This window comes from Atheta coriaria, unplaced genomic scaffold, assembly GCF_025399875.1.
Source record: "Atheta coriaria isolate IRGN ID8LTWV9N9 unplaced genomic scaffold, Caltech_Dcor_3.1 hic_scaffold_5_pilon, whole genome shotgun sequence".
Lineage (NCBI taxonomy): Eukaryota > Metazoa > Arthropoda > Insecta > Coleoptera > Staphylinidae > Dalotia > Dalotia coriaria.
This window is the reverse complement of record NW_027045447.1, coordinates 6,159,645-6,184,360: the sequence shown is the minus strand read 5'-3', so window position 1 is coordinate 6,184,360 and position 24,716 is coordinate 6,159,645. Positions and strand designations below refer to the sequence as shown.

The following is a 24,716-nucleotide window of genomic DNA, read 5'->3' as shown; positions in this document are numbered from 1 at the left end:
ATATGTATGTTGGGTTGCCTATATAATTCACTAAAACAATTTATTACCACAGTTGTCAGTTACAAGTTCATAGTCTTGCCATCAATAACATCAAATTAATGTAAATATTCCATTCGTATTTCAACAAAACCAAGAAGATAAATTACAAGTAATACAGGGTTTTCCTGACATTCGAAAGAAAAAACCTGGGAGCGGTGGTGGCAACGTACTCATTTGCGGCGGAGGTGGAGGTGGTGGCTGGTGGCGTTCCACACGGCTCGATCGCGCAACGCCAACGGCGGTTAGTTTAGTTTCATTAGTCGCGTCGTCGCGACATAATCCGCCAGTGTTCGCTCTCGTTGAGCACAACCCGCATGTACGCGAGCTCACATCGCGTGAAAATCAACGAAAAACGGCTGATTTGCAGTGCGTCATAGCGAAAATCACAAATACACTGCCCGCGCCGAGTGCAATCGCCGTGCGCACGTCGAAGAAGACGTTCTCGATTCGCCAGCGCGGTGATAGAGCGCACATGCACACGCGGCCGTGTTGTTTACGCTAGCCTCTTCGAAGTGAAAAGAACAAAATGTATCGCATCGTCAAGCAGGCAGCAGATCCGCCAAGTCGATAATACAGCACAACACGGACCGAACCCCAGAGCTGCAACCAGCCGTGTGCATGCATCCCAGATACCAGTTCGTCGCGTGAAAAAAACAGTGAATACCACATAGAAGCAGATTTTTTTATTACCGACAAGACGCAGAGAAGAGAAATAATTTAATTCCAGATAAAGGTTAGTGTACACTATTTTTATACATGTCTATTATGTGTGTTTATGTTTAAAAGCGACTTAACTAGTTCACGATTCAGTGATTAGCGATTATGAGCCATTAGCATTATTAGAAACCAGATTGAAATGGGGTTGCGATGCATGACATGCGATCCATTACGCGTTAATTGATTTCTAATTGTGTGCGCATCAATAAAATTATTCGGCTTTTTTCTGCGTCGCCTCACGCATGATTAATATTTACCTGGAAATGTGTTGATTAAAACTCTCGCTTTCTCGTCGTCGGGGAAGTTGGCGAATAAACATTAACTAAATGCATTCAATGGGCATTGTATCGATTCAACAAAACGCACAACGCGTCGCCAAACAAACTGTGATTCAACTAGGTTCAATGTCTGTTTGCGTTGACGGACGGACGCGTTCAGTGGGCGAAACTATTTCGCATTGTCAGGAATTTATTAGATTATTAAAAGTCTCGCGGTTTAATTGTAACTATATGATTATTCTGTTTTGTGTGGTGAAATTGTTTCTTTTCATTTGAGTCACAAAAGAGTGACTAAATTAAGAGAACAAGGACTTCTTAATTTATCTTCTCAGGAGACTATTAATAATCTCTGTGATGCTATGATTTCCGTTTGCAGGTTCCTTGTTTTTTTTTTTTGCGGTTTGTTTTCGAGGATTCATTGAGGTTTGCACACGGGAGTAAAAAATGGTTTGAGTGATTTTTATCTTGTTCGTGGTAAAGCAATTTTAAGCTTCCATTCTTTCATCAATCATGGTTGATTTTTTTCGGGTTTATTTAATCTGGCGATAAGTTGTTTTTTCATTCTTCCAAATTGGCATTGAATGGATTTAAAAAAACAAACATGAATTGAAGTGCACCATGTTGCAAAATGTTCTGTTTAATTATTTTTTTGAGACAATTTTAGCAGAAATTTTGTGGTTCTATTCTTGAAGGTAATGAAAAATGCAGTACAATAGCGTTTGAGTTGCAATTCAGTTATTATTGCTTATAAAAATTGATTTTAATAGTAATAAACGTCAAGTATTACTATTAATAGTATTAATACTTTACTTCAAGATTTCCAGTAAATCCTATCGAAATTTTCAATCAATTTGGACTTTACATTGCAATAATAACTTTTTTTTTTTCGATTTTTCTTCGGAAAAAATTTCAACCACGCTTTTTATAATTATTTGCCGAATATTGTTGTCCAAGTTTGTGAAAAATGTCTTACTAAAACAATTTACCACAAAATAACTTAACAAATTCAAAATAATATTCAAAAATATGTTTTATAATTAAAATAATAATTTTATCTCAAATTATGTCTTAAAACTAATTTAAATCTCATGGAAATGCAGCTTTTCAACTTTTTAACACAAACAACATCGAAAAGAAACAAATATTTGGTGCTAAACGATGTGAGACGAATCGAATAAACATTTAATATGCTTTCTTCAAAGCCGTAATTATTTCGTCGCTTCATTCGTTTCGCCGGTTTTTATTCCATTGTGGCGCATATTGAAGTACCTTGCATTACCTATTCGTATTTTATTTGCACCTACTTAGTAGCGTTAATTGCAATTTTTACAAGCGTTTATTTCTGTGGCGATAGGCGAATAAACACAACAATGAAACGCTTTAATTGCTTCGGCTTGCTCATTGACTGTTGTTTAGATTACTTAATTTGAAACATCTATTGCATAAGCCAGCATTGGCCACGGTTTCTTTTCGAGAGCGCAAGGTAATCACGACGTAACCACGTTTTCGGCGGCGTAATATTTTCGACATTTACGTGTTTTGTCCGTTGCATTTTTAAAACGCGCTCGAAAATATACCACAGCCACTTGCTGTTTCTAATATTTGGCAGCGATAACTCATACCAGTATGTAAGTCATACTCATTGATGATGTTAAATGTTATAGTTTTGGGTTTTACTGATGTGCGGTGAACGCATAAACGTTAAAATTCCATGTAAATTGGTCATTATTTATGTCCGATGGTCGTTTACGAGCGCGGCGATTAAATTATGGGCGTTATTATTATTCATTGGTAAAATGTTAATGTTGCTTGAATAGCTAATCGTTTTTCGGCGCTGCTTGCGCTGTTTGTGTTGATCTTGTTTACTATAAAGTCTTCTTTTGTCATCCTTGAAATTTAAGTTTTGCCGCTTGCGTGCATATTAATTATGTGAGGAGTAACGTAATGTGCTCTTGATTTTTGATGTTTTTGTTATTGAAATTTTAAAGTTTCGTAATAATCAATTTTCTGTGGTTAAAGTAGAAGTTATTTTCGATTGTTTTGTATCAAAACATTGATATAATCATAGGTTTGTGTTTGAAATATGATTTCTGGGAAGTTTAGGAGGAAGTGGACGAAATTTGCTATTAATTGTTTAAATAATTATTGGTTTTTTCTTTAATTTTGGAATTTAAAGCATTTTTTATTGGTAAAACCTATTATTTTAGTTATTTAGCAAAATTTGGGAGAGAGATGAGCCTGGAAACATGCTACCCACAAAAGGTGGTGGGGGTTGAGTAAAATCACAAGTCTCCAGGTTCCTCTCTGTCAATAAAAGAAAATTTTCACTTTGAAGCAAAATAATGTTGCGTTATGTTAGCATACATAATGCATTTCAGACTACAATTTCGTTATCAAAAGTTTAACGTTACACACTTAATAAACAGTTGATAAATGACTTGGATTACATTGTGAAAGCCATGCATATGACAATATAGGATTACTATTTGAATTACCCCTATATACAAATGACATCAATGAATCTTAAACTCTTATTTTCCATTGCAATCGATACAACCACAAACATCAACTCTTTTTACGTTGCGTAAAATAATATAGTTATATCCTATGCATAATTATGATGCACATGATTTATTTGTCAACATAATTAATACAATAACATGATGAAGATATTATGTGACAAGAGACAATTGAAAACACAAGGTAAACCAGGCGCGAACCAACTAAAACACACCTGCGATTACAAAAAGAAGTCTTGCATAGAAAAACAAACACAAAAATACCACCGACGTAAATCGTGTGTGTGGTTTTGCCGAGGAAAAGGTGAACAAAAGCTATGCGGTGTGGCACACGGCACCACGAATAGCTGCTTCCCAGCGCAGCACACTGGTGTCGTGTTGTGTTGCTAACTTCCCGCGATTGCAACCACACGACACCACACCGCAAGTATCTACGACCTCCGGGTATGCTGTTGATTTTTTCTAGCAACAGACAAACAAAATTTACGCGAATTATTATGCGTAAACCTCTCGCATTTATTCAATTTCATCACATGGAAAGCATTACAATTTACTATCACTGATTAATTAATTAATGTATGTGTAAATAATATAAATGCAAGACAAATATGATGAATTTGATGTGAATTGAGGATTAACACATGCATTGTGTAATCGAGACGTAGACGTTTGAGAATATAATTTCTGCACACGGCACGGCGCGCTGATTGCAAATGATATTTATGTTAGCGACGTGTTTGTGTATCGATTTCTCATTTCTCATATTCGTTTTGCATTTTACACTGTGTGTTAAATGTGGGCAAATAAGCAAATATTATTCGAATATTACGAATGCGGAATCTGGTGTGGCGCGACGGCGTCGTCAGTGTGTCTCATAGCTTCCGCACGTGTTTACATTTCATGCGCGGCGATTATTCTTTGCACACGCTTCCACAGTGGTGAATTAATTAATTGCCAAACAGCGTCGTGCGGAAAATAAAAACAACCGCCGCGCACAACTTCAATACACGACGTCAATATGAACACACAAAGTTAACAAGTGAGCTTTCAGTTTAATTAATGTATGAAGGGTTGCTGATGTGGTAAAAGAAGATGGTGGCCGGTGACGACATTGACACAATTGGTTGCATATGTACTTCTCTTGACCATCGCACGGAATTCACTTGTGCGTTTCTGGTTAATGTTTATTGTGTCTAGTTTATTAATTTAATTTCATCGCTGATGTAAGAATAGGAATGCATTCGTGAGGGACGGCCTTGCCATGGTCGAATTTGTAATTATCGCACGATGAACTTGAACTAGATTCGTGTGAGGCACGTCGATGGCCAGGGTAGCGGTTATTGTTGAAATGTTTTGCGAACGCCGGGCGCATCTGATATTGTAATCGTATGTATTGCATAAAATTAGCTGAACTTTCATCGTGCACGATTACGATTCGCTATAACTATGTGTATGAATCACTTTTACTATGAATTTTGTGCGGTTGACTACATTGTTGCTAAACGCATGGATGGCAGTATCTAGTATTCCATTTATATATTTTGCCATTATATAATGGTGACAATAGTGCATTGATTTTTATCTATCCAGACTGGTGCGTGATAATCGCTGATATGATTATTGTAAAAAATCAATAATTCCGTAAGTGATTATTTACTTAAGGCACTTGCTCGGAATGTATACGCACTCGAAGGTTAATTGGGTTAAAAATATTATGATAAGTACATTTATTGGTATTATACTATACTAAGAAATGTTGGAACTAACCTCAATTATCGAAATTCTACTGAAATGTAACTTAAATAGGTAGAAGATAACAATGCTGGCTTAAATGGCTTTATTTGCTGTCAATTGTCAAATTGTTTCGTCAACATTTATTCGTTTTGTTATCTTAATAAGTGGGTAATAAAATTTTGCAAACGCAAATTTTCAAAAATGATTGTCATGAATAAAAGAAAATCTATTGTCAACTCACATGATTATTTTATGGTTGTTGTTTGAAGAAATGTTTTTGCAACTTTTTTGATTATTCGAACCGTAAAACTGCATTGTTTGTAAATTTAGTAAAGTATAAGTGCAAAACACAATATTTAGCAGGGACACAACAGTTAGTAACTAAATTTACATTTTTGTTGCACTTATAATACTATTTTATTGACAAAACAATAATTATTTTACAAAATAATGAACATGCATCTTAAAAAAACAGTTTACTTACGGATTCAATGTTTAATTCAATTGTCTAGTCATTAAAAAGGTTAAAAAAAAGCTAAACTCCTGCGTGCTCAGTCATTTACCGATTTAATTATTCATATGGATCAGTTGTTTGTGAATATTTAAGCGTAATGTGTTTATCCTGTGAATATTTTACGAATATTTGCATTTTTTAAATAAGAATGAAACTTAATTTTGGAAATATAACTGGTATTGTGTTTTTTATAGTTATTTTTAGCAGAAAAATGTAAATTATTTTCTGTTGGTGTTTGCCTGCTTGGATTCTTGCAAAAAAAAGCAAGAAAATTATTATTAAGAAGCGGAGGACATGTAGGCAAATGATAAAGTTGCGAAAGTAAGTTAAGTTGTTCGGGCAGTTTTTGCCGCCGACGACACGAGAATATTTGCCAACCAGCGGCGACGCGGCGTGAATTTTAAGCGCGTTTACGTGTTTTATTTTATTTTGATTTAAAATGCAATCCGCCGAGTCAACTGATTTCCTTCTTGTGATTGGAATTGGAATGCGTTTAATTTTTTCTTTCACTTGCGTCATTTCAAGGAGATAACGTGTGTGTTTATTCATGTTTCTTATCTATGCAGGTACAAGTGCATTTAAATGATTATTGTGCTGATTTTTCGCTTTGTTTTGTTTCAGATTACGAATAGAACGGAATAATGGGCAAATTCGGTAAAAAATGTCGCTTGCTGTCGATGCTATGGCTGACGACGATGTTCTTCTTCGTCGAGATTGTTGTCGGATACGTTACCAACTCGATGGCGTTGGTTGCCGACAGTTTTCACATGCTCAGTGATGTGTTAGCCTTAGTGATAGCGTATATGTCTGTTAAGGTATGTTTATAATTAATATTTTTATTGATTTTATTGTGTTTTTGTTAATTTTTTGTTTGTTTTGTAGATGTCGCCAAAGAAATGGTCCAAAAATACGTTTGGCTGGGCGCGCGCAGAAGTCCTGGGCGCACTGGTCAACGCCGTCTTTCTTGCGGCCTTGTGCTTATCCATTTTGATGGAGGCCATCAAGCGGTTCATCGAAATCGAGCCGATTCATGATCCACAACTGTTGGTGATTGTCGGTGTCATCGGTTTGGTTATTAATCTTATAGGATTAGCACTTTTCCATGGTGAGAATATTTTTTCCTTCTGATTCTTTAAATGAAAACATAAATAAAATTATTTTTTTCTCAGAACATGGTTCTGCGCATGGTCATAGTCATGGCGGCCATGGGCATTCACACGGTGGTCGTCTAAAGACTAGTCGTAATCGCCTCACACAATTGGCGGTTACCGATGATAACGAGAACGATGAGACCTATCCGAGCCCACCGCCACAGCCTAGACACGGCGATGACAATCATTCACACGCGCCACCTCCGTCTGCCACTCAGATGAATATGCGCGGTGTTTTCCTTCATGTACTTTCCGACGCGCTTGGTTCCGTTATTGTTATTATCTCGGCGGTCATTTTCTGGAAGACTGACTGGGTGTTTAAGTATTACATTGATCCGGCGCTCAGTGTCCTGCTTGTTATGTTGATTCTGCACTCGGTGTGGCCTTTGCTGCGTGACTCTGGGCTGATTCTTCTGCAGACTGTGCCTACACATATACAAGTTGATGCTATTAAGGGCCGTCTGTTGGCTAAAGTCGATGGAGTTTTGGCTGTGCACGAATTTCACGTTTGGCAGCTGGCCGGTGATAAAATTATTGCTTCCGCACACATTAGGTATAAAAATATTAACTTATATTTAATTATCTGTGTGTTTATTAATGATTTTATTGTTTTAGATGTAGAAATTTATCGGAATATATGCGAATCGCCGAAAAGGTGAAGGAATTCTTCCATAACGAAGGCATTCACTCGACAACCATTCAACCGGAATTTATCGACATTGATGATGCCAACACTGATAGCGGCGAGGAGCGTGAAACACCCGACAACTGCGTGCTCGACTGCCCGAAAACTGCCAGCAATGACAACTGCATTTTCAACACGTGCTGCGGACCTCCACGCGATGAGGTAATTATTGCCACAAACCTATCCCAATTCCTGCAACATCCCGTTTGATCCTTTCAGTAAACAAGCACCACGTCCACGATTTTGTTTGTTCCGAAATTAAACGTAATGGTTGTGATTGTATTCGTTAGGGTCGGGGCTCACCTTCGCTGGAAGACAACGAAACGTACACCTGCCGGCAGCGCACCAGCACCGCGACGTTAAACTCGCGCAATCAGGAGGTGAACGACATGGAGAATGGTTCACTGCTTAGCATTGGTAGCAAATTTTCATCGGCGCGCGGCAAATGCGGCGGTGATTGCGCGTGTGATCCAAAGTGTTCGCAAATCAGCATCGGGCACGAACTATGTGATTGACAATGGATATAATAGCAGATATATATTCGCAAATCTTAACGATAACTTCTAATTATTATTATTATTACTATCAACTACGGTTTTTTTAAACATTTACGATTAGGATGAGTGACTTTTTAAACAGCGTTCATGTACGAAACACTTGAACACGGATCACATTCACGCACTGCACCCCGTTTTTCGTGAAGGTGTGACGCACTCACATTGTGATTTTAACGTACATATTGTCCAGGCCCAGAGTATTTTTCTAATTTAATGATAGCTTCGCTTGTGCCCGATTCTAGTCTACGAAATACTTGTTTTAAACAAACATTGTTTACACTTCACAATCTGCGCGAGATTATTACGGATCATTTTAAATGAGATTTGTGGCATTTTGTATTAATTGAAAAACATTTATTATTACTTCATATATAATTTAAAAACGACTTACACCGGAGTTGCGATGAGTGGCGAAGCTGAATTTATGTTATTATTTTATTATCGACGAACATTTCTTCCATGTGTGAATATTGAACATGATACGTGATTGTACAGTCAGATTAATTTTTACAATTTCAAGTATAAATTAAGAATTTATTTTATATGTTTTGTAATTCATTGAAGATGAATGTGTGTGAGTTTATTCCAGGTAATCGTTTCGTGGAATACGCGCTGATACGAAACTTCCAAAGAATTTATACGTGAAATTTTTGATATCTGAAGGTCTCAGTAGTAATATTTGATTTACGTAATCTGCCATTAAGATTCGTAGCTCTGGATGATCAACATCATACGTTTTAACTTCCAACAGTGCTTTATCCTGGAAAATAACAGATTATATTTTTTCAAAAGAATTTGTACAAAGAAAGTATACTTTCATGTCTAAATAACTGGAAAGTATTTGCAAATCTTCCAGCCAACACGCATCCAGATTTAAGTCATCCAAACAACTCGGTTTTGAGTCTTTTATAACTTGTTTTGGATTTATTGTGAAGACATAATCACAATCATCCCATTCGTGTTTCAATATCAGTCCTAGAATGAATTGTTTTATCCTTGAATACCGCCAGGGATAAAGTAAATAAATTTTATTACCATGTAATGTGAGAACCGTCAAACTTTTGTGCACCAATCCACATTCTTCAATGATTATTCGCTTTATGCGACAACAATCGATTCTTCTGTTATTGAACATATCTGATTCTGGACCAAAACATTCCTTCAAAAGCATTATTAACTTATTGTTTAAAAACAAAGTAAATGATTAGCTTACATAAATATTTCTACACATGTCACCGTTAATGTAACAGCAGGATAGTTCAAAATTACCAAAATATCTCCTGATAGCCAGATAACGCATCAGAACAAAGTTAGCATTCTCCGAAACGTAGCCCTGCATTTTCTTCATGCTATACAGTTTTCTGTCATCTACCGAATTAGCGAATGCAGTGTGTTTTACATAATAATAGTTCTTTTTCATTGCGGTGTATAACGATTTCTCGTTTATATTCTGTTCATTTCCTCCTCAACTATAAATCTTCAACAAAAAGGTAAAACATACCCATATATCGCAGTTTCTAAGTAAATTCTACTTACTCTTTGCGTAGTTCTTCAATTGTATGACAATTTCTATCAACCCATGATGTGATTGAAGATCCGCCATTGGAACCATCAACATCCAAATGTGAGCTGGTATGAACTACAAATTTAGAATAACCATACTCGTTTTGTACACTTAAACTATCTTCAGACGTTTGTGGTGTATTAGCTTCTGTAGTCATATGAATATTAACCCCTTCAGCATCTAACAATTTCAACAGCTTTTCTTCATACTCTTCCAAGAGTCTTACTTGTGGTTGTTTTCCCTCTGCTTTTTGTATATCAATACAAATACCACCGACGGGATTTGTAGTGAATGCCATCGTACCTTCCTTGTCCAAACCACCTTCCAACTTGTTGATGATTAAACATTCACGGAAAGTAATCGCATCGTATATCTTATCATCTGAAACAAAGTTTTTCATTCAAAATGGCCGCGTTTACTTCAAAAACAATTATGCATACCAATATCAAAGTTCGGAATGAACTCAGCTAACTTAAACAAATCATATTGATGGTGTGCATGGCATTTAGCATCATATAATGCTTGTGAATCATCTTCGTACTGAAGAACAATAGGTGTAATCTCTTCTTCATATGTGTCAATGGAACTGATGGATTGTTCATGGACCTGCAGGTCTACATAGTTTTTAAAAACGTTTTGCAACACATCTTCTGATAAACTATCGACAATTTCCGCGGGATCAGATGGAATTGATTCGGTAGTTGATTCTGACGATACAGTTTCAATGAGAGTTCGCATTAGAGAAGCACTATCATCGTCATATTGGGACTTATCATCTTGCTCGGCCATTATGAAATTCTAAATACGCAAATAAATTTATTTTGATTTCTATAAACTGACAAACACGACAGCATTTTTAATGACTGCTCTCATAGCCATAAATAAATATCAATACAGTAGCTATGATACAAAATAAAATAAATACATATAATAAAACGGAATGTAAATCAAGCAATATTATTTACGGTATTCATCACAATTTGCGTTTTTTCAATAACACTTTGAATAAATGGCCTCTCAGCCGGATTTGTATTCAACATATAAATGATTAAATCATGCACATGATCTGGATATTTACTCTCCTCGGGGAAGTGCACCCCTCCGGAGAGGACAGCCAAAGCGACGGAATCACCACGCATGTAAACCAAATCGAACGGCGACATAAAATAACACAATGCGTACAAAATGCATCCTAAGCTCCAGATATCAGTTCGTTCATCAATTACACAATAACTATCGACGTTAAATAATTCTGGAGCACGATATGGCGCCGAAGAATTTTCCGCTGCTTCGTCTTGTAGTTTTTGCGCATCTTGGGATCCGCAGACTTGAATGCGCGCCTCCACCATTGATCCTAAATCGATTACAACCGGTGTGAAGTTATCGGTGAAACATATATTGGCAGTCTTGAGATCTCGATGTGCCAGAGGTTGGGGCTTCATCTCGTGAAGGTATTGAACCGCATCGCAAACGCTGGAGAATATTCGGAATATTTCTGTCACATCCATGTGGTGCTTTTCTATGGCGCGTGATTGTAAATTATCGTGCAGAGTTCCTCTAGGATAATATGGTAATACCAAAAATGCTTCTGATGTAGTATTCACTACAATATCTGCTGATCCTATAAATAAAACAATAAATCAATCAAAAATAAGTTTTTTACTGAGAGAAGTAATTTAATGTATTAAACTTACCCTTAAAATAAGAATCATGTAGTTCCATTATATTTGCATGTCTTATTTTCTTTAAATAGTCAATTTCTCTCTGAACTTTCTGCTGATCAGCAATGCTATGACAAGTCATTCTCTTCATGGCATAGATTTTTTTATTATTCTTACACTCAACTAAGTCCACAGTGCTGAATCCACTGCAATATATTGGGTTAAAATTTAAATATGAATTACATTATCTTTAATTACCCATCTCCTAGTCGTTCCAATACAGAGTACTTAATTCCATTAATATTAATTGTTTCCCTGGTGCATATACACCCCATTTTCATGATCATAGTCAACCCCAAGGCATTCATCTTTAGTGTATGTGATGATAATTAATAATTATTTGTTTTTAATGATTTAAAGTTTTCCTCTGCAGTATAAAAACAACGGAAATACGATGCAAACCACGTAAACCACTAAACAACTAACCACGTAAACAAACAAACAGATGTTCTCGATCTGACTTTAGACGGATCATCTGGAAGAAACAACTGATAACCTGAGACGTTTGGTGAACGTCAACAATGCTTCATGATATGTCAGCATCCTTGAATCCGATTGGTCGTGGGTAATGTTTTATTCCGTGTTACACTGTTGCCAGTTTTAGTTACTGGATGACACAAGCGTTGTCAAGCTATCAGTGCGAAGAATAGGTCTATTCTCATTTATGCTATTCTTGCTCTTCACAACGCATGTTAACTTCATAACTGGAAAGTAACCATCGTAGCAATATACCTGTGCTCTTGTATACCAAACAATTCACCAAATTCACTAAAATGATATCCAAGGCAGATAAAGCTCAGATAAATTATGATATAAATGAATTAAAGTTGGTGACAGTATCACTAAGAAGCAAAGCTTATTTAGATGAGGATGTGAGGGAAGTGGAGCTGAAAAGAAACATTAAAGCTTCTGAAGATTTCACTAAATTTGCACAAGAAACAGGTAAATAAAATTATCTTCTGTGACATATCATTGCAATGATTCTATTTGTTGAAATACCAAATTTCTGATATTATTACTTGTTTAAAGTGAAAATAAAGTGAATTATATGAAGAAGATATGAAGATAATGAAGAAAATATCAGGTGAAAATGTTTTACATCAAGTCATGCATGATTTTATTTGTTTTGATTTTCAGAATATGATTTAATATTGTATTAATGCAAGTGATTCATATTGTCAATGTTTATGCAGTGAAGTAATAGAAAAAACTAGGAGTTATAACAGTTTAACACAGCAGTAATTCCGTAAGTATAGAAAGTGAACAAATATTGATTACAATATAAAAATTAAGTTGCATTTGTAATCCATTAATTGGTTTTATTATTAAATCTAATTCATTGGTGTGTGCAGATCAAATATTTGGAAAACTACTGCTACATGGTGATGTGAAATCAAATATGATTACACTTGATGAAGATGCATATATGGTACAGGGAAAATGTTCAGAGCAATATGTAAATACAAGAAATAAAAACGAAAATGAAACAAGAACAGTCAGGTAATAACTTTGAAAAATTAAAGAATCAACACTATATTGAAGAATATATCTAGCTTCGTAGAAAATGCGTCCCCAAGACGGCCAAACATTGTAGAAGATCGTGACGTCTATTTCTCTCAGGATCATCAATATTGCATGACATCTCCACACAACAACATCAATAATTTGGAACAAGCAATAGAAACAAGGCAATTCCCTACTGATAATCATGTAAGGCAAATTGAATAGACACTTATTATTATTGTTTTTATTATTAACATAATTGTTTTCCAGATTCGAAGATGAATAGAAAACATTTAAATGTTTTTTAACTGTGAAAGTGTGTTATTCGTAAAAACATTTGTGTAGAAGAATTGCGTTTAGTATTGCAATAACACATTACTATGTGTATTTTATGATGTAGACAAAATTGATTGACCTTATTTATTCTATAATAAACAGTGTAAAGTTCATATAGACGTGAAATTAGTTTATTTGTTACTGTTTTCCTGCATTTGAATTTTGTTTTCAGATTTGTAGTCAGACAATGTGTATAGTGGTTGTATAGTATATGTGGTTGCAGCTTTTAATTCGTTCCATGTTACTCCGTATGATGGCGCTTAGGCATCACCATCTTACAGGTATGCAGTTTTACCCCGCTGCTTACCGGCCACGTGATATCTTCCACTACTTCGTTTCGTCTATGCAACAACAACAACAACAACATGCACCTTTTAAATCTTCATCTGAAATAGAAATTAACACCTAATCACTGTAAGTAGCCTTAGAAGTGAATTGTTTTGGATATAAAATACATTTTAACATTTCAGAAACTGTATTCATATGTTTACAAGTTAGTGTAAACACTAAACAGGGGTTAGGAGTTTTATTAACTTTAAAACAGTGATGCCCAAGATGCCTAAGCAAATTACAGTTAAACGTAAATACGATCCAATCGAATTAAAATCGGTGCATGTTAGGCGCAAGAACAGGTTCGCTTCTCTAGATGTTTCTACATTAGATATTGACCTGAACAGAGATATTAAACAATCCCTTGCAGTCTCTATGTTGGTACAAAAATCAGGTAAATATTTTCCAGATTCGAAGATGAATAGAAAACATTTAAATGTTTTTAACTGTGAAAGTGTGTTATTCGTAAAAACATTTGTGTAGAAGAATTGCGTTTAGTATTGCAATAACACATTACTATGTGTATTTTATGATGTAGACAAAATTGATTGACCTTATTTATTCTATAATAAACAGTGTAAAGTTCATATAGACGTGAAATTAGTTTATTTGTTACTGTTTTCCTGCATTTGAATTTTGTTTTCAGATTTGTAGTCAGACAATGTGTATAGTGGTTGTATAGTATATGTGGTTGCAGCTTTTAATTCGTTCCATGTTACTCCGTATGATGGCGCTTAGGCATCACCATCTTACAGGTATGCAGTTTTACCCCGCTGCTTACCGGCCACGTGATATCTTCCACTACTTCGTAACAACAACAACAACAATAACATGCATCTTTGAAATCTTCGCCTGAAATAGAAATGAACACCTAATCTCTGTAAGTAGCGTCAGAAGTGAATTGGTTTTGATATAAAATACATTTTAACATTTCAGAAACTGTATTCATAGAAGTTACATATGTTTACAAGCTAGTGTAAACACTCCATAGGGGTTAAGTTAACTTTTTATTAACTGTAAAACAGTGATGCCCAAGATGCCTAAGCAAATTACAGTTAAACGTAAATACGATCCAATCGAATTAAAATCTGTGCATGTTAGGCGCAAGAACAGGTTCGCTTCTCTAGATGTTTCTACATTAGATATTGACCTGAACAGAGATATTAAACAATCCCTTGCAGTCTCTATGTTGGTACAAAAATCAGGTAAATATTAATTTCTGATGATAAAGATTTAATTATTTAATTGTTGTTTGAAAACGTATTTATTGATGCCATTTTTAACTGTTTAAAGTGAACACAAAGTGAAATATTGAGGAGATGATGCAGAGTGAATACCACCAACTATAGTATTCTTCTTCAAGTTAGTGTCATGCATGTTTTTATTTCTTAAATTATGGAGCATTGTTTATTTGTTTGTCTTCCTAATGTAATGTTTGTTTATTTATTCATGCATTTAAATTGAATAAATAAATTTTGTTAACTTGAAGAAGACACAGGAAACCAGTAAGTATAGATACAATATATTTAATGTAAACCGGACTTATTTTCGGAAGAAAGTGATTATAATCATGCGGATTTGTGTTTCGTTACTGAAACACAACATTTAAACCTTTATTATTCCAGCTGGCAAATATTCGCCACTTGAATCACTTATTTTATTGATTTATTTAGGCAAATTACATGGGCAACTACTTAAAAATGATAATAATGTCATTGCCAATGGGATAGAACTTGAAGAAGATGCATACCAAACCGAAGAGATGAGCGAAGTTAAAAAGGAACTCAGTTTTAGCAGGTTGTTATTTAATCAAAGTCAATGTTTCAGTGTGTATTAAAGTATCTGTTAATGATATAGCTCACTGGAGATGACCGATGAGGAACGATCCACACCTAACAGTAGTGGGAATGGCTTGGAGGAACGCGAGGTGATGTTGGCTGAAACTGAAAAACCTAGGGAAGATAACAAATATTTTATTCTGCATTCTTCTGATGAAAACCGGCCTGAGTTTGACCATGACTATTATTTAGAAGTTGTAGAACCACCTCCAAGTAAACAGCCTTCAGCAGGTTCATCATTTTCTAAGTTTACGAACAACAATGCTAGAGATATGCAATAATTATTGTTATTTAATTTATTAATAAACTTTTTATACAGTAGATAATGAGATATTGTAAGTAATTTTATTTTTAGCAAAACGAATTCCGAAGGGTTGAAAGGATGCAAAGAGTAAAACGTATGATCAGTACGCAGATACTCAAAAACGTTGTATTTAGATAAAGTTCGGGGTGTTTTTAAATTATTTGCATGAATTTGTTTTCGCTCCACTACCACTGCACGCTTGTATAACCTAACTTATTAATACTAATGCGTACAACAGTAAAGAAGTTAAGTTTAAATTTTCTTCGTTCTTTCATCTTATTTATTGGAATATTTTTATCATGGATGAAGCAAAACATGATACTGAAGAAACTTCTACAATTTGTGTGATTGTTCTGGGGATGGCTGGTTCTGGCAAAACTTCACTAGTTACTAAAATGTTGGGCTCAACTCAAAACCAATATGCTGTGAATTTGGACCCAGCATGTGCTAATTTACCATTTTTTGCCAATATAGGTACATCTTATAAAGGCATAAATCATATATGCTTTAATACTATATTTCTGTTCTTGCTTTGCAGACATTCGAGATACAGTCAAATACAAGGAAGTAATGAAACAATACAAGTTGGGTCCCAATGGTGCAATTGTGACTTCTTTGAATCTCTTTGCAACAAAATTTCCATCAGTTTTACAATATATTAATAGTGCCAAACAGGAATTTTGTATACTTGATACACCAGGACAACTTGAAGTCTTCACCTGGAGTGTATCTGGTTCTATAATCACAGAAAGCTTAGCTTCATCTTTTCCCACTGTTATTTTATATGTTATTGATTCTGTAAGAAGCACTTCACCAGTCACCTTTATGTCAAATATGTTATATGCATGTTCAATACTGTATAAAACTCAATTACCATTCATAGTTGTCATCAACAAAATTGATATTGTTGATCATAAATATGCACTTGACTGGATGACTAATTTTGAAGTATTTCATGAAGCCCTTGAAGCACAAGAAAGTAGTTATATTAGTAACTTAACTCAGTCTATGGCACTAACATTGGATGAATTCTATGCCAATTTGAAAGTTTGTGGTGTGTCTGCTGCAACAGGAGAAGGTTTTGACAAACTTTACACTTTGATCAGGGAAGCCAAGGAAGAATTTAACAGGTATGTAAATATAAAATTGTTGCAAAACAATATTAGTAATGCATTTTTAGGGATTACAAACCTGAGTGGAACAAAAGGAGGCAAGAACAAGAAGAGAAAAAGAACGCTAAGCCTGGAACTACAAAAGATGCTTCCGTTATGGAAGTTAGCGGAGGCAGGGAAATATCCGACGTATTTTTAAGACCAGCACTTGATGATGAGAGTAGTTCTGATTCAGAAGGTGAAGAAATTGACTCAAAAGGTGAAGATTCGCATTAATTTAAGTTTATATACAAAGTAAATTTTATTATTTTAAATCATTAGAAATGGATGATCAAGAGGAGGTTAAATCTTTCCAAAAGGTTCTTCAGCAACAAAAGGAAATGCAAATCAAGAGAATGCAAGCCAGAGACCAAGCGGCAAAAAAATCTTAAATAATGTATTGTAATAATAATAATAATATTTACTGGCATATCTTTTTATAAAACTTATAAACTCATTCTTTCCATAAAATCTATAATACTGTTTTCACGTGTAAACGTTACAAATATTCAATAATATTAATGTGCCAAGGTACACAACGCCCAAGACAACGGCAACTTTGGTAATTTTTCGTTCAAACGGGTGTTCCTTGATATTCTTAAGCACTAGGAAACCAAAAAGCAGCCCGGTAATAGCTCCGGAGATGTGTGCTGGAAGACTCGTCATTCCAGGCGTCATAACACATTGCCATATAATAAACAAAATCACAGGAACTAGAGACACCATTGGACAAGACTGCTCGGCCCAATTCTATTTGAAATTATAAACAATTAAATCTAGCGCTTTAGAAGAAAACTTTTCATAATAATTACCAGAAAAACGTCGGAAACCCACGCCAATATCAACGCAGATGCACCGGCGCTAGCACCCACCAGGGTTGATGCGTGATTCGTAAATGAATGCAGTAAACTACCAGATAAAACTCCAATAAAATACAATAAAGCAACTCTTGGCCCATGCACTGGTTCCAGCGCAGTGCCAAAAATTAACTGGAAGACAGAATTGCCAATAAGATGCATCCAGCTGTAAAAAATAAATGATTATAAGCATTTTTTCAGCAAAAAAAAAGAATTTGTACAATATGCTTACTTCATATGTATCAAAGAATAAGTAAAATAACGCCATGCTTCTTTATTGTTGGAGGGTTGAAACTCTAGCACTTTTCTACACTTCAATGAGTCCTTGTCAATTGCATAAATAGTTATTTGTACAAGAATAAACATAAGATTAAAGATGGGAGGTGGACTGGTCCATTGGCACTCCTGCCAATAGTTGAGTGCTCTGTCTTTTATTCTAGATATAGGCGGAATGTTGAAAAATCTAAAAAAGAAATAATTTAGATGATTAAGCATTGAATTATGAATTTAAAATAAAATCTTACTTGTAAAAGAATTGCTTCATATCAGGTTGATCAACAAGTTTGCAAAACTCTTCGAAGTTGATCGTGCCATCCGCATCCGTATCGCCCCTCTCAAATAATATATCCCTGACATGATCAGGTATTTCGATCCCGGCGGATTTTAACGCGCAGCCTAATTCTTGTCGATTTACTTGTCCATCTCTGTTTTTATCAATCTTTAAAACAATTAATTTCAATATCAACATAAAAAAACTTATATTGAGTATTACCTGGTCAAAAAGTCTTCTTAAGTGTTCCATTCGAAGTAAATTCTCCGCCTCCGAGCCGCCACTATTCATTCTTCTCAACTCCATAGTTGTAGTAAGTGTAAGTTAATAAATAAATTCAAGCTTTTCAATAATTTAATACTGCTTGTACTGCGATTCGATGCCACTCCCAAGAACAATCCTTATTCCCGAAATCATTTTTTGGTTTTTCACTGGTAATATGTATAGATTAGATTAGATTAGTGCGGTGAGACAGACGGAACGATTTACGAATAAGTGAACAGTGCTAAACTACGCCATACTTAACCTGATTAAAACTGATTGTAACCGCACCGCTTCTACTGGATATAAGTGACTCAAAATATTTACCCGAACAAAAATACTTTACTACGTTAATTAGTAGGAATTTTGGAGTTGCTAGCAAAACGACATCTTTGATTGGAATGTGACTGCAACATCCGCAATCAGAATTCACACCTGACTTAAGTAACCAATGCGATTGTTTAGTTTTTTTTTTATCGTACTGCGCATGCGTTTTTTACTAAGCACTAGGTACTTGAGTCGGCGTGTTCCGCACTGCGTTTGAAATGTATTAATATTGTAGATAGTGTAATATAATATATTTATTCATGTATATCTATCCAAAACATTCAAACCGATAAATATTAGAAGGAAAAGAATACTTAGTATCCACGCTATTATTATAATACATTTTTCATATGCCTCTACCTGATAATTTTCAAATATAAGCAGCCCAAATACGACTCCTGAAAATACACCAGCTAAGTGTGCTGGAATACTTGATCCTTCTGGCATAAAATAATCCAAAATTACCTTTATAATGAACAGAATAATTAAAATAATCTTAGATTTACCATGCAACTGTTCCTGCCAATTCTAAACAAAGAAAACAATTAATTTTTATGTTAGCAATAGTAATAATATTACTTACAAGAAAGACATTAGGAACCAAAGATACCATCAATGCATAAACACCAGCGCTTGAGCCCAACAAAGCATACGCATGATTGAAAACTGCTTGCACTAAACTTCCTGAAACCACACCGATTGCGAATACGCCTGACACTCTTAATGCGCTGTATAATGGTTCCAGCAAAGCTCCAGCAAGTAATTGAAAGGTACAATTGCCAACTAAGTGCAACCAACTAGGAAATAATAATAAATAACAATTATTAAAACACGCATAAAATAAATACTTACTTGCTGTGAATGAAAGAATATGACAAATATCGCCATGCTTCTCTTTTATTCTTTGGTTGAAATTCTAATATTTTAGTTAGTTTGTTATCTATCTGTTGGTCAAACACATAAATAATTATTTGCACAAAGACAATCGCCATGGTTGAATACATGCGCCAAAATTTACGTTGATCATCACGATAATATTCAATAACCTGCCTTCTTACATTGAGCGAAAATCTTTGCTTATAATTAACTTCAGTCGCTTCTCTGTTTCTTTCATTCTGGAAATAATAAATTAAAAGTTGTTTTAAGATAATGAGAATATGACATACCTGGTTAATTTTGTCGTGCATAAGATTTGAGCTTTCTGGTTGTTCATTTTCTGTGAAACGAATTTGATTCATCTCCATAGGCATCTCCACTGTTGTAGTAACAAAACAAAATAAATTTTAAAACTTAATAATAAAATTTTAAAATAATTTGTTTGTATGTGTACATTTAAAATGTAAACGTTTTGATTAAAATTTATATTTTATTTATCAAGTTTCGTCTTGAAACTAATTAATTATTTACTGGGGACTTCAGCTTTTTTTCATAATTAACAATCGATGCAAGTTTTTTTTTTGGCTCTAACTTGAATGCAATTGTTATTAGTCTCAGTTACTGTATTTTGTAACGCACACTGTAAAGGTTGATTTTAAGTGGTTTTTGAAAAGTTTGTCTCGGCGTGTTCTTAAAGCAATGTTATCAATAAGTAATCTATTTGTGTAAATGTTTGTTGAACTGATAAAACGTATAAACGCTCATAACCAATTTATTAATTGATAATAATTTTTATTTTTTTAATAAAAATATACTTAAACAAATTATTAAATCAAATAGGTTTCCATAAATCTATAGATAACATTTAAGAATAACCAATTGGTGTTAATCAAAATAATTTATAGCCTTTGCTTTCAATTTATAAGCAAGGACAACTTTTGTTTTGTATAATGCTATTTTCATTTATTAATTCTTGACATTCGGCTAAATTCAAGTAGTTTTAATCAATTAAAACCAATTAACTTGAGTCATTGTTAAAATGTTGAAATCACATATTAAATTTTGCCCAAACTCATCGCGCGTTTAAATAAACACAGAACATGTCATAATTTACAATTATCCCACCATAATCATAGCAAAGCGAGCAGTTATATCGCACGAGAAGTTGCGCAATATTGTAGGTTCACAAAATCGCTTCTAATGCTGCTTTGGATTACGTTTAAAAACAGCGCAAAGTACTGATATAAGAGTAAGATTGATGAATGAGATAATATCAGGAGTTCAAGTGATTAAAATGTATACGTGGGAAAGACCGTTCGCCAAGTTAATCAAGGCAATTCGCAAGTGATAACATATAATACAATTGATGTAAATATTTGTTTTAATGTAATTTGATTCTAGGAAAGAGATAAAATTTATTCGTCATCAAAAATTGATATCGTCCTTTACACATTTTGAAATGTATGCAAGCAGAATAGCGATTTTTATCACTCTGGTAACTTTTCATCTAATGGGCGAAGAAATAACAGCGGAAATTGTCTTCAGTCTTGTCGCCCTGTTTGATGTGGTCAATCACACGATTGCGTCTCTTTTCGAAGGAGCAATTCGCAATGGTGCTGAAATGGATGTCACTGTTCAACGTATCAACACATTTTTACAACAGAAAACTAGCATACCGTCGATTGATACTGATGTGTATCAGTTGAATCCATCGATTGTGTTAGAAAATGTCGGTGCAAGGTGGAACGGTGAGAATTATGAAGAGGTTTTATCTGGGATTTCATTTAATCTATCTGAACCACAATTGTTTGCTGTTATTGGTCCCGTGGGTTGCGGAAAAACAAGTTTACTTTATACAATCCTGAATGAATTACCAGTTACAACAGGAAATGTGTCTGTCAACGGGAGGATTTCATATTATTCACAGGAACCGTGGATATTTTCAGCAAGTATTCGTCAAAATATTTTATTCGGGAACAAATACGATGAGAAAAGATATCGAAAAGTGTGTGAAATCTGCGCATTGGAAACAGATTTTCGTCAATTTCAACATGGTGACCAAACACAAGTCGGCGAAAATGGCAAGGCGATTAGCGGTGGACAGAAAGCACGAATTAGTTTAGCTAGATCAATTTATAAACCAGCTGATATTTATTTACTTGATGATCCATTATCTGCTGTTGACACTGCAGTGGGTCGAAAACTATTCCATGAATGTATCAAGACTTTCCTCCACGATAAAATATGTATTTTGATTACACACCAGTTGCAATTTTTACAACAATCCGATAAAATCTTAATACTTAGCCAGGGTAAAAATGAAGGTATTGGTACTTATGCAGAATTACAAAAAAGTGGATTAGATTTCGCACAGCTTTTGGGCAACACCAGCGAAGAAGATGAAAACACAAACAACAAGCAAGAAAATGGCAACTGCGCTGATGAACTTATAGAAAAACCCAAGACACACATAGAAAAAGAAACAGCCAAATCTGGAGCCGTCACAAAATCAACTTACACAAGATATTTTCGCGCTGGAGGAAATTATTTCGTACTTACAATGGTTTTATACCATTTATTATGTATGGGGACATCATCACGGGGGTGCAAATTATCATACTTGTGGGTGGCTTACCGAGGAGAAAGTTTTTGTAAAAATAACTTGGAGCCTGAAATAGAAAACTCTCTACGTAATGTTATAATCTATGAATATGCGGCAGTTATAGCTGCAGTTGTATTTTTTGCAATTTACCACAAAGTATTCTATTTTATTGTGATGATGCGTGCATCTGTCAACTTATAATGATATATTCAGGAAGTTACTAGATGCACAAATGCATTTCTTTAATACTACACCAATGGGCCGAGTACTTAATAGATTTTCCAAAGATTTGGGGGAACTGTTGATGAGCATTTACCAACTGTTATGTTCAATTTATCGGATATAACAATGCATTTGCTTGGAATTGTTATTCTTACAAGTCTTGTGAAACCATGGCTGCTTGCACCTGCCATTGTTTTGATTTTTTGTGTTTTATGCTATGAGATGTTTCTATTTGCCATGCAGTCGCAGCGTGAAACGAATTGAAGGAATAAGTATGAAACAGTGTTTTTATGTTATTTTAATATATTCTAAATCGAAGTTTATTTAACTTTCAGATCGTAGTCCAATTGTCAATCAAGTCACAGCTACTTTCACAGGCCTCAGCACCATAAAAGCCTTCGGCGTTGAGGAGAGTGTGATCAGAGAGTTTCATTCAATCCAAGATGAACACACAACAGCCTATTGGTTATTCACGGTGGCAACACGTGCATTCGGCATGTGGTTGGATATAACATGCGTGGTCTTTATTGCAATCGTGATTTTGGTGCTTTTATCTGTGAATACATCGGATATGCGCGGTGGTGACTTGGGACTCATTATAACCCAATACATGGGATTGATGACATCCATTCAATATGGTATGCGGCAATGGAGTGACATGGAAATAAATATGACTTCAGTAGAGCGTGTCTTGGAATATACCGAACTAGATACGGAACCTAAACGAGTATGCAAGAATAAATTACCCCTGGATTGGCCTGCAAAAGGCAAATTAGAGTTTAAAAATATAACCATGAAGTATTTAACTGATGAAGCCCCAGTATTGAAACAAATCAGTTTTGTAGCTAAAGCCGGTGATAAAATTGGAATTGTTGGGCGTACTGGAGCTGGAAAATCGTCAATTATTACAGCGCTGTTTCAATTGTATCCAACAGATGGTAACATACTAATTGACGACATTGACGTGACTAAATTACCATTACACACACTACGTTCAAAGATATCGATTATCCCACAGGAACCAATATTATTTGAAGGAACAATGCGGAAAAATTTAGATCCATTTGATCAATACTCCGATTATATTCTATGGAATGCTTTAGATCAAGTCAAACTAAAGGACTATGTGACTAATATGTTGCTGGGATTACAGAGTAATATCACTGAAGGTGGTGCTAATTTCAGTGTTGGTCAGAGGCAATTAGTGTGTTTGGCGAGGGCTATTGTTCGGAAAAATAGAATACTTGTCCTGGATGAAGCTACAGCTAATGTTGACCCATATACTGATGAATTGATTCAGAATACTATTCGGACTGCCTTTTACGATTGTACTGTGCTAACCATTGCACACAGGTTACAAACTGTGATGGATTCGGATAAAATTCTGGTTATGGATGCTGGGGAGGTTGTGGAGTTTGGGGAACCACACGTGTTACTACAGAATTCAGGCGGGACACTTAGGATGATGGTTGAGAAAACAAGTGGGACATATGCTAAGGATTTAATGGACATTGCCGAAAAGGTAAGAAAAAACAACATTTTGAATGTATTTTTGATTAATAATCATTGTTTCTAGGCACATCAACAGCGACTATTAAAATAACCAAGACAATTCTATTTTAGAATTATTTTTTCATTTTGAAAATTACAAAAAAATTTATTCGTATAAGAAATTAAAATAAAGTATGTAAGGTTACGTATATGACCATGCACCAACAACATGCAAAACACTGTGGGCATGGAGTCACATCACCGATGGGGGGTTTCTCTGTTTATGTCAGCGATTTGCGTTATTCGTCTCTTGAAAACATCACACTCGTGTTCCGGCATTCGGTATTAACTGTTCACAGTTAAGTATTATTGAAGAAAAGTATTAAAACCGAAACAACATTTCGTAATTCTAACAAGTATTTCTATGCATATTGATTTTGTTTATTAACTATTGCCAACAATTGTGAAACAATTTATGAAATATATTTATTAATATAATTTGTGTGATTTTACACGAGTTTTACATGTTTCGTGGGCATCATCAGAAACTGTTTCTTACTACTACCATGGATTACGTATTCAACTTAGA

General features: G+C 34.8%; 8 protein-coding genes across 16 annotated transcripts; 4 read left to right on the top strand and 4 right to left on the bottom strand.

The window, feature by feature from the left end:
* Window positions 1–96: 96 nt before the first annotated feature.
* ZnT63C (zinc transporter 63C) lies at window positions 97–8,736 on the top strand. Of its 2 annotated transcripts, none has more exons than XM_065303802.1 (6): window positions 97–772; window positions 6,423–6,616; window positions 6,684–6,906; window positions 6,971–7,505; window positions 7,568–7,799; window positions 7,857–7,991. In XM_065303802.1, the coding sequence occupies exons 2-6, from the start codon at window positions 6,443–6,445 to the stop codon at window positions 7,857–7,859; spliced, it is 1,167 nt and encodes a 388-aa protein (XP_065159874.1). In that variant the 5' UTR covers window positions 97–772; window positions 6,423–6,442; the 3' UTR covers window positions 7,860–7,991. The 2 variants fall into 2 exon arrangements, with proteins under 2 accessions (XP_065159874.1, XP_065159873.1); XM_065303801.1 differs by having other exon boundaries at window positions 110–772; window positions 7,928–8,736.
* On the bottom strand, window positions 8,612–10,547 carry LOC135792107 (ciliogenesis-associated TTC17-interacting protein). Its single transcript, XM_065302727.1, has 6 exons — window positions 10,199–10,547; window positions 9,738–10,139; window positions 9,408–9,655; window positions 9,230–9,353; window positions 9,009–9,169; window positions 8,612–8,954 (listed from the first exon to the last, which is right to left on the bottom strand). Exons 1-6 carry the CDS (start codon window positions 10,545–10,547, stop codon window positions 8,775–8,777), a joined length of 1,464 nt encoding a protein of 487 aa, XP_065158799.1. The 3' UTR covers window positions 8,612–8,774.
* On the bottom strand, window positions 10,547–12,019 carry LOC135792975 (serine/threonine-protein kinase 16). The gene is made up of 3 exons (XM_065303803.1): window positions 11,678–12,019; window positions 11,453–11,625; window positions 10,547–11,379 (listed from the first exon to the last, which is right to left on the bottom strand). The coding sequence occupies exons 1-3, from the start codon at window positions 11,785–11,787 to the stop codon at window positions 10,706–10,708; spliced, it is 957 nt and encodes a 318-aa protein (XP_065159875.1). The 5' UTR covers window positions 11,788–12,019; the 3' UTR covers window positions 10,547–10,705.
* A 70-nt stretch (window positions 12,020–12,089) lies between these two features.
* Window positions 12,090–13,431, top strand: LOC135792977 (uncharacterized). 3 transcript variants are annotated; one of them, XR_010548503.1, is made up of 6 exons: window positions 12,091–12,421; window positions 12,509–12,563; window positions 12,617–12,725; window positions 12,832–12,979; window positions 13,033–13,189; window positions 13,253–13,431. XR_010548503.1 is itself a non-coding variant. In XM_065303807.1 (4 exons), the coding sequence occupies exons 1-4, from the start codon at window positions 12,253–12,255 to the stop codon at window positions 13,262–13,264; spliced, it is 486 nt and encodes a 161-aa protein (XP_065159879.1). In that variant the 5' UTR covers window positions 12,094–12,252; the 3' UTR covers window positions 13,265–13,431. The 3 variants fall into 3 exon arrangements, 1 of the variants encoding a protein (XP_065159879.1); XR_010548502.1 differs by having other exon boundaries at window positions 12,090–12,421; window positions 12,509–12,725; XM_065303807.1 differs by lacking the exons at window positions 12,509–12,563; window positions 12,617–12,725 and having other exon boundaries at window positions 12,094–12,421.
* Window positions 13,432–14,395: 964 nt separating this feature from the next.
* On the top strand, window positions 14,396–24,625 carry LOC135792106 (probable multidrug resistance-associated protein lethal(2)03659). Its single transcript, XM_065302726.1, is given in 10 exon segments — window positions 14,396–14,528; window positions 14,585–14,853; window positions 15,322–15,445; window positions 15,506–15,764; window positions 21,020–21,156; window positions 21,214–22,611; window positions 22,613–22,715; window positions 22,718–22,886; window positions 22,972–24,158; window positions 24,213–24,625. Coding segments are annotated over 9 exon segments (3,582 nt in total). The 5' UTR covers window positions 14,396–14,528; window positions 14,585–14,675; the 3' UTR covers window positions 24,240–24,625.
* LOC135792847 (GPN-loop GTPase 1) lies at window positions 15,984–17,412 on the top strand. Its single transcript, XM_065303608.1, has 4 exons — window positions 15,984–16,264; window positions 16,329–16,920; window positions 16,971–17,161; window positions 17,224–17,412. The coding sequence occupies exons 1-4, from the start codon at window positions 16,090–16,092 to the stop codon at window positions 17,331–17,333; spliced, it is 1,068 nt and encodes a 355-aa protein (XP_065159680.1). The 5' UTR covers window positions 15,984–16,089; the 3' UTR covers window positions 17,334–17,412.
* On the bottom strand, window positions 17,325–19,087 carry LOC135792848 (rhomboid-related protein 1-like). Of its 4 annotated transcripts, none has more exons than XM_065303612.1 (6): window positions 18,870–19,087; window positions 18,571–18,779; window positions 18,323–18,516; window positions 18,031–18,261; window positions 17,754–17,964; window positions 17,325–17,691 (listed from the first exon to the last, which is right to left on the bottom strand). In XM_065303612.1, exons 2-6 carry the CDS (start codon window positions 18,652–18,654, stop codon window positions 17,428–17,430), a joined length of 984 nt encoding a protein of 327 aa, XP_065159684.1. In that variant the 5' UTR covers window positions 18,655–18,779; window positions 18,870–19,087; the 3' UTR covers window positions 17,325–17,427. The 4 variants fall into 4 exon arrangements, with proteins under 4 accessions (XP_065159684.1, XP_065159682.1, XP_065159685.1 ...); XM_065303610.1 differs by having other exon boundaries at window positions 18,875–19,087; XM_065303613.1 differs by having other exon boundaries at window positions 18,937–19,077.
* On the bottom strand, window positions 19,173–20,461 carry LOC135792850 (rhomboid-related protein 2-like). 3 transcript variants are annotated; one of them, XM_065303616.1, is made up of 5 exons: window positions 20,103–20,461; window positions 19,789–20,051; window positions 19,520–19,733; window positions 19,443–19,464; window positions 19,173–19,376 (listed from the first exon to the last, which is right to left on the bottom strand). In XM_065303616.1, exons 1-5 carry the CDS (start codon window positions 20,184–20,186, stop codon window positions 19,195–19,197), a joined length of 765 nt encoding a protein of 254 aa, XP_065159688.1. In that variant the 5' UTR covers window positions 20,187–20,461; the 3' UTR covers window positions 19,173–19,194. The 3 variants fall into 3 exon arrangements, with proteins under 3 accessions (XP_065159688.1, XP_065159689.1, XP_065159687.1); XM_065303617.1 differs by having other exon boundaries at window positions 19,173–19,464; window positions 19,789–19,880; window positions 19,995–20,051; XM_065303615.1 differs by having other exon boundaries at window positions 19,173–19,464.
* Window positions 24,626–24,716: the final 91 nt, after the last annotated feature.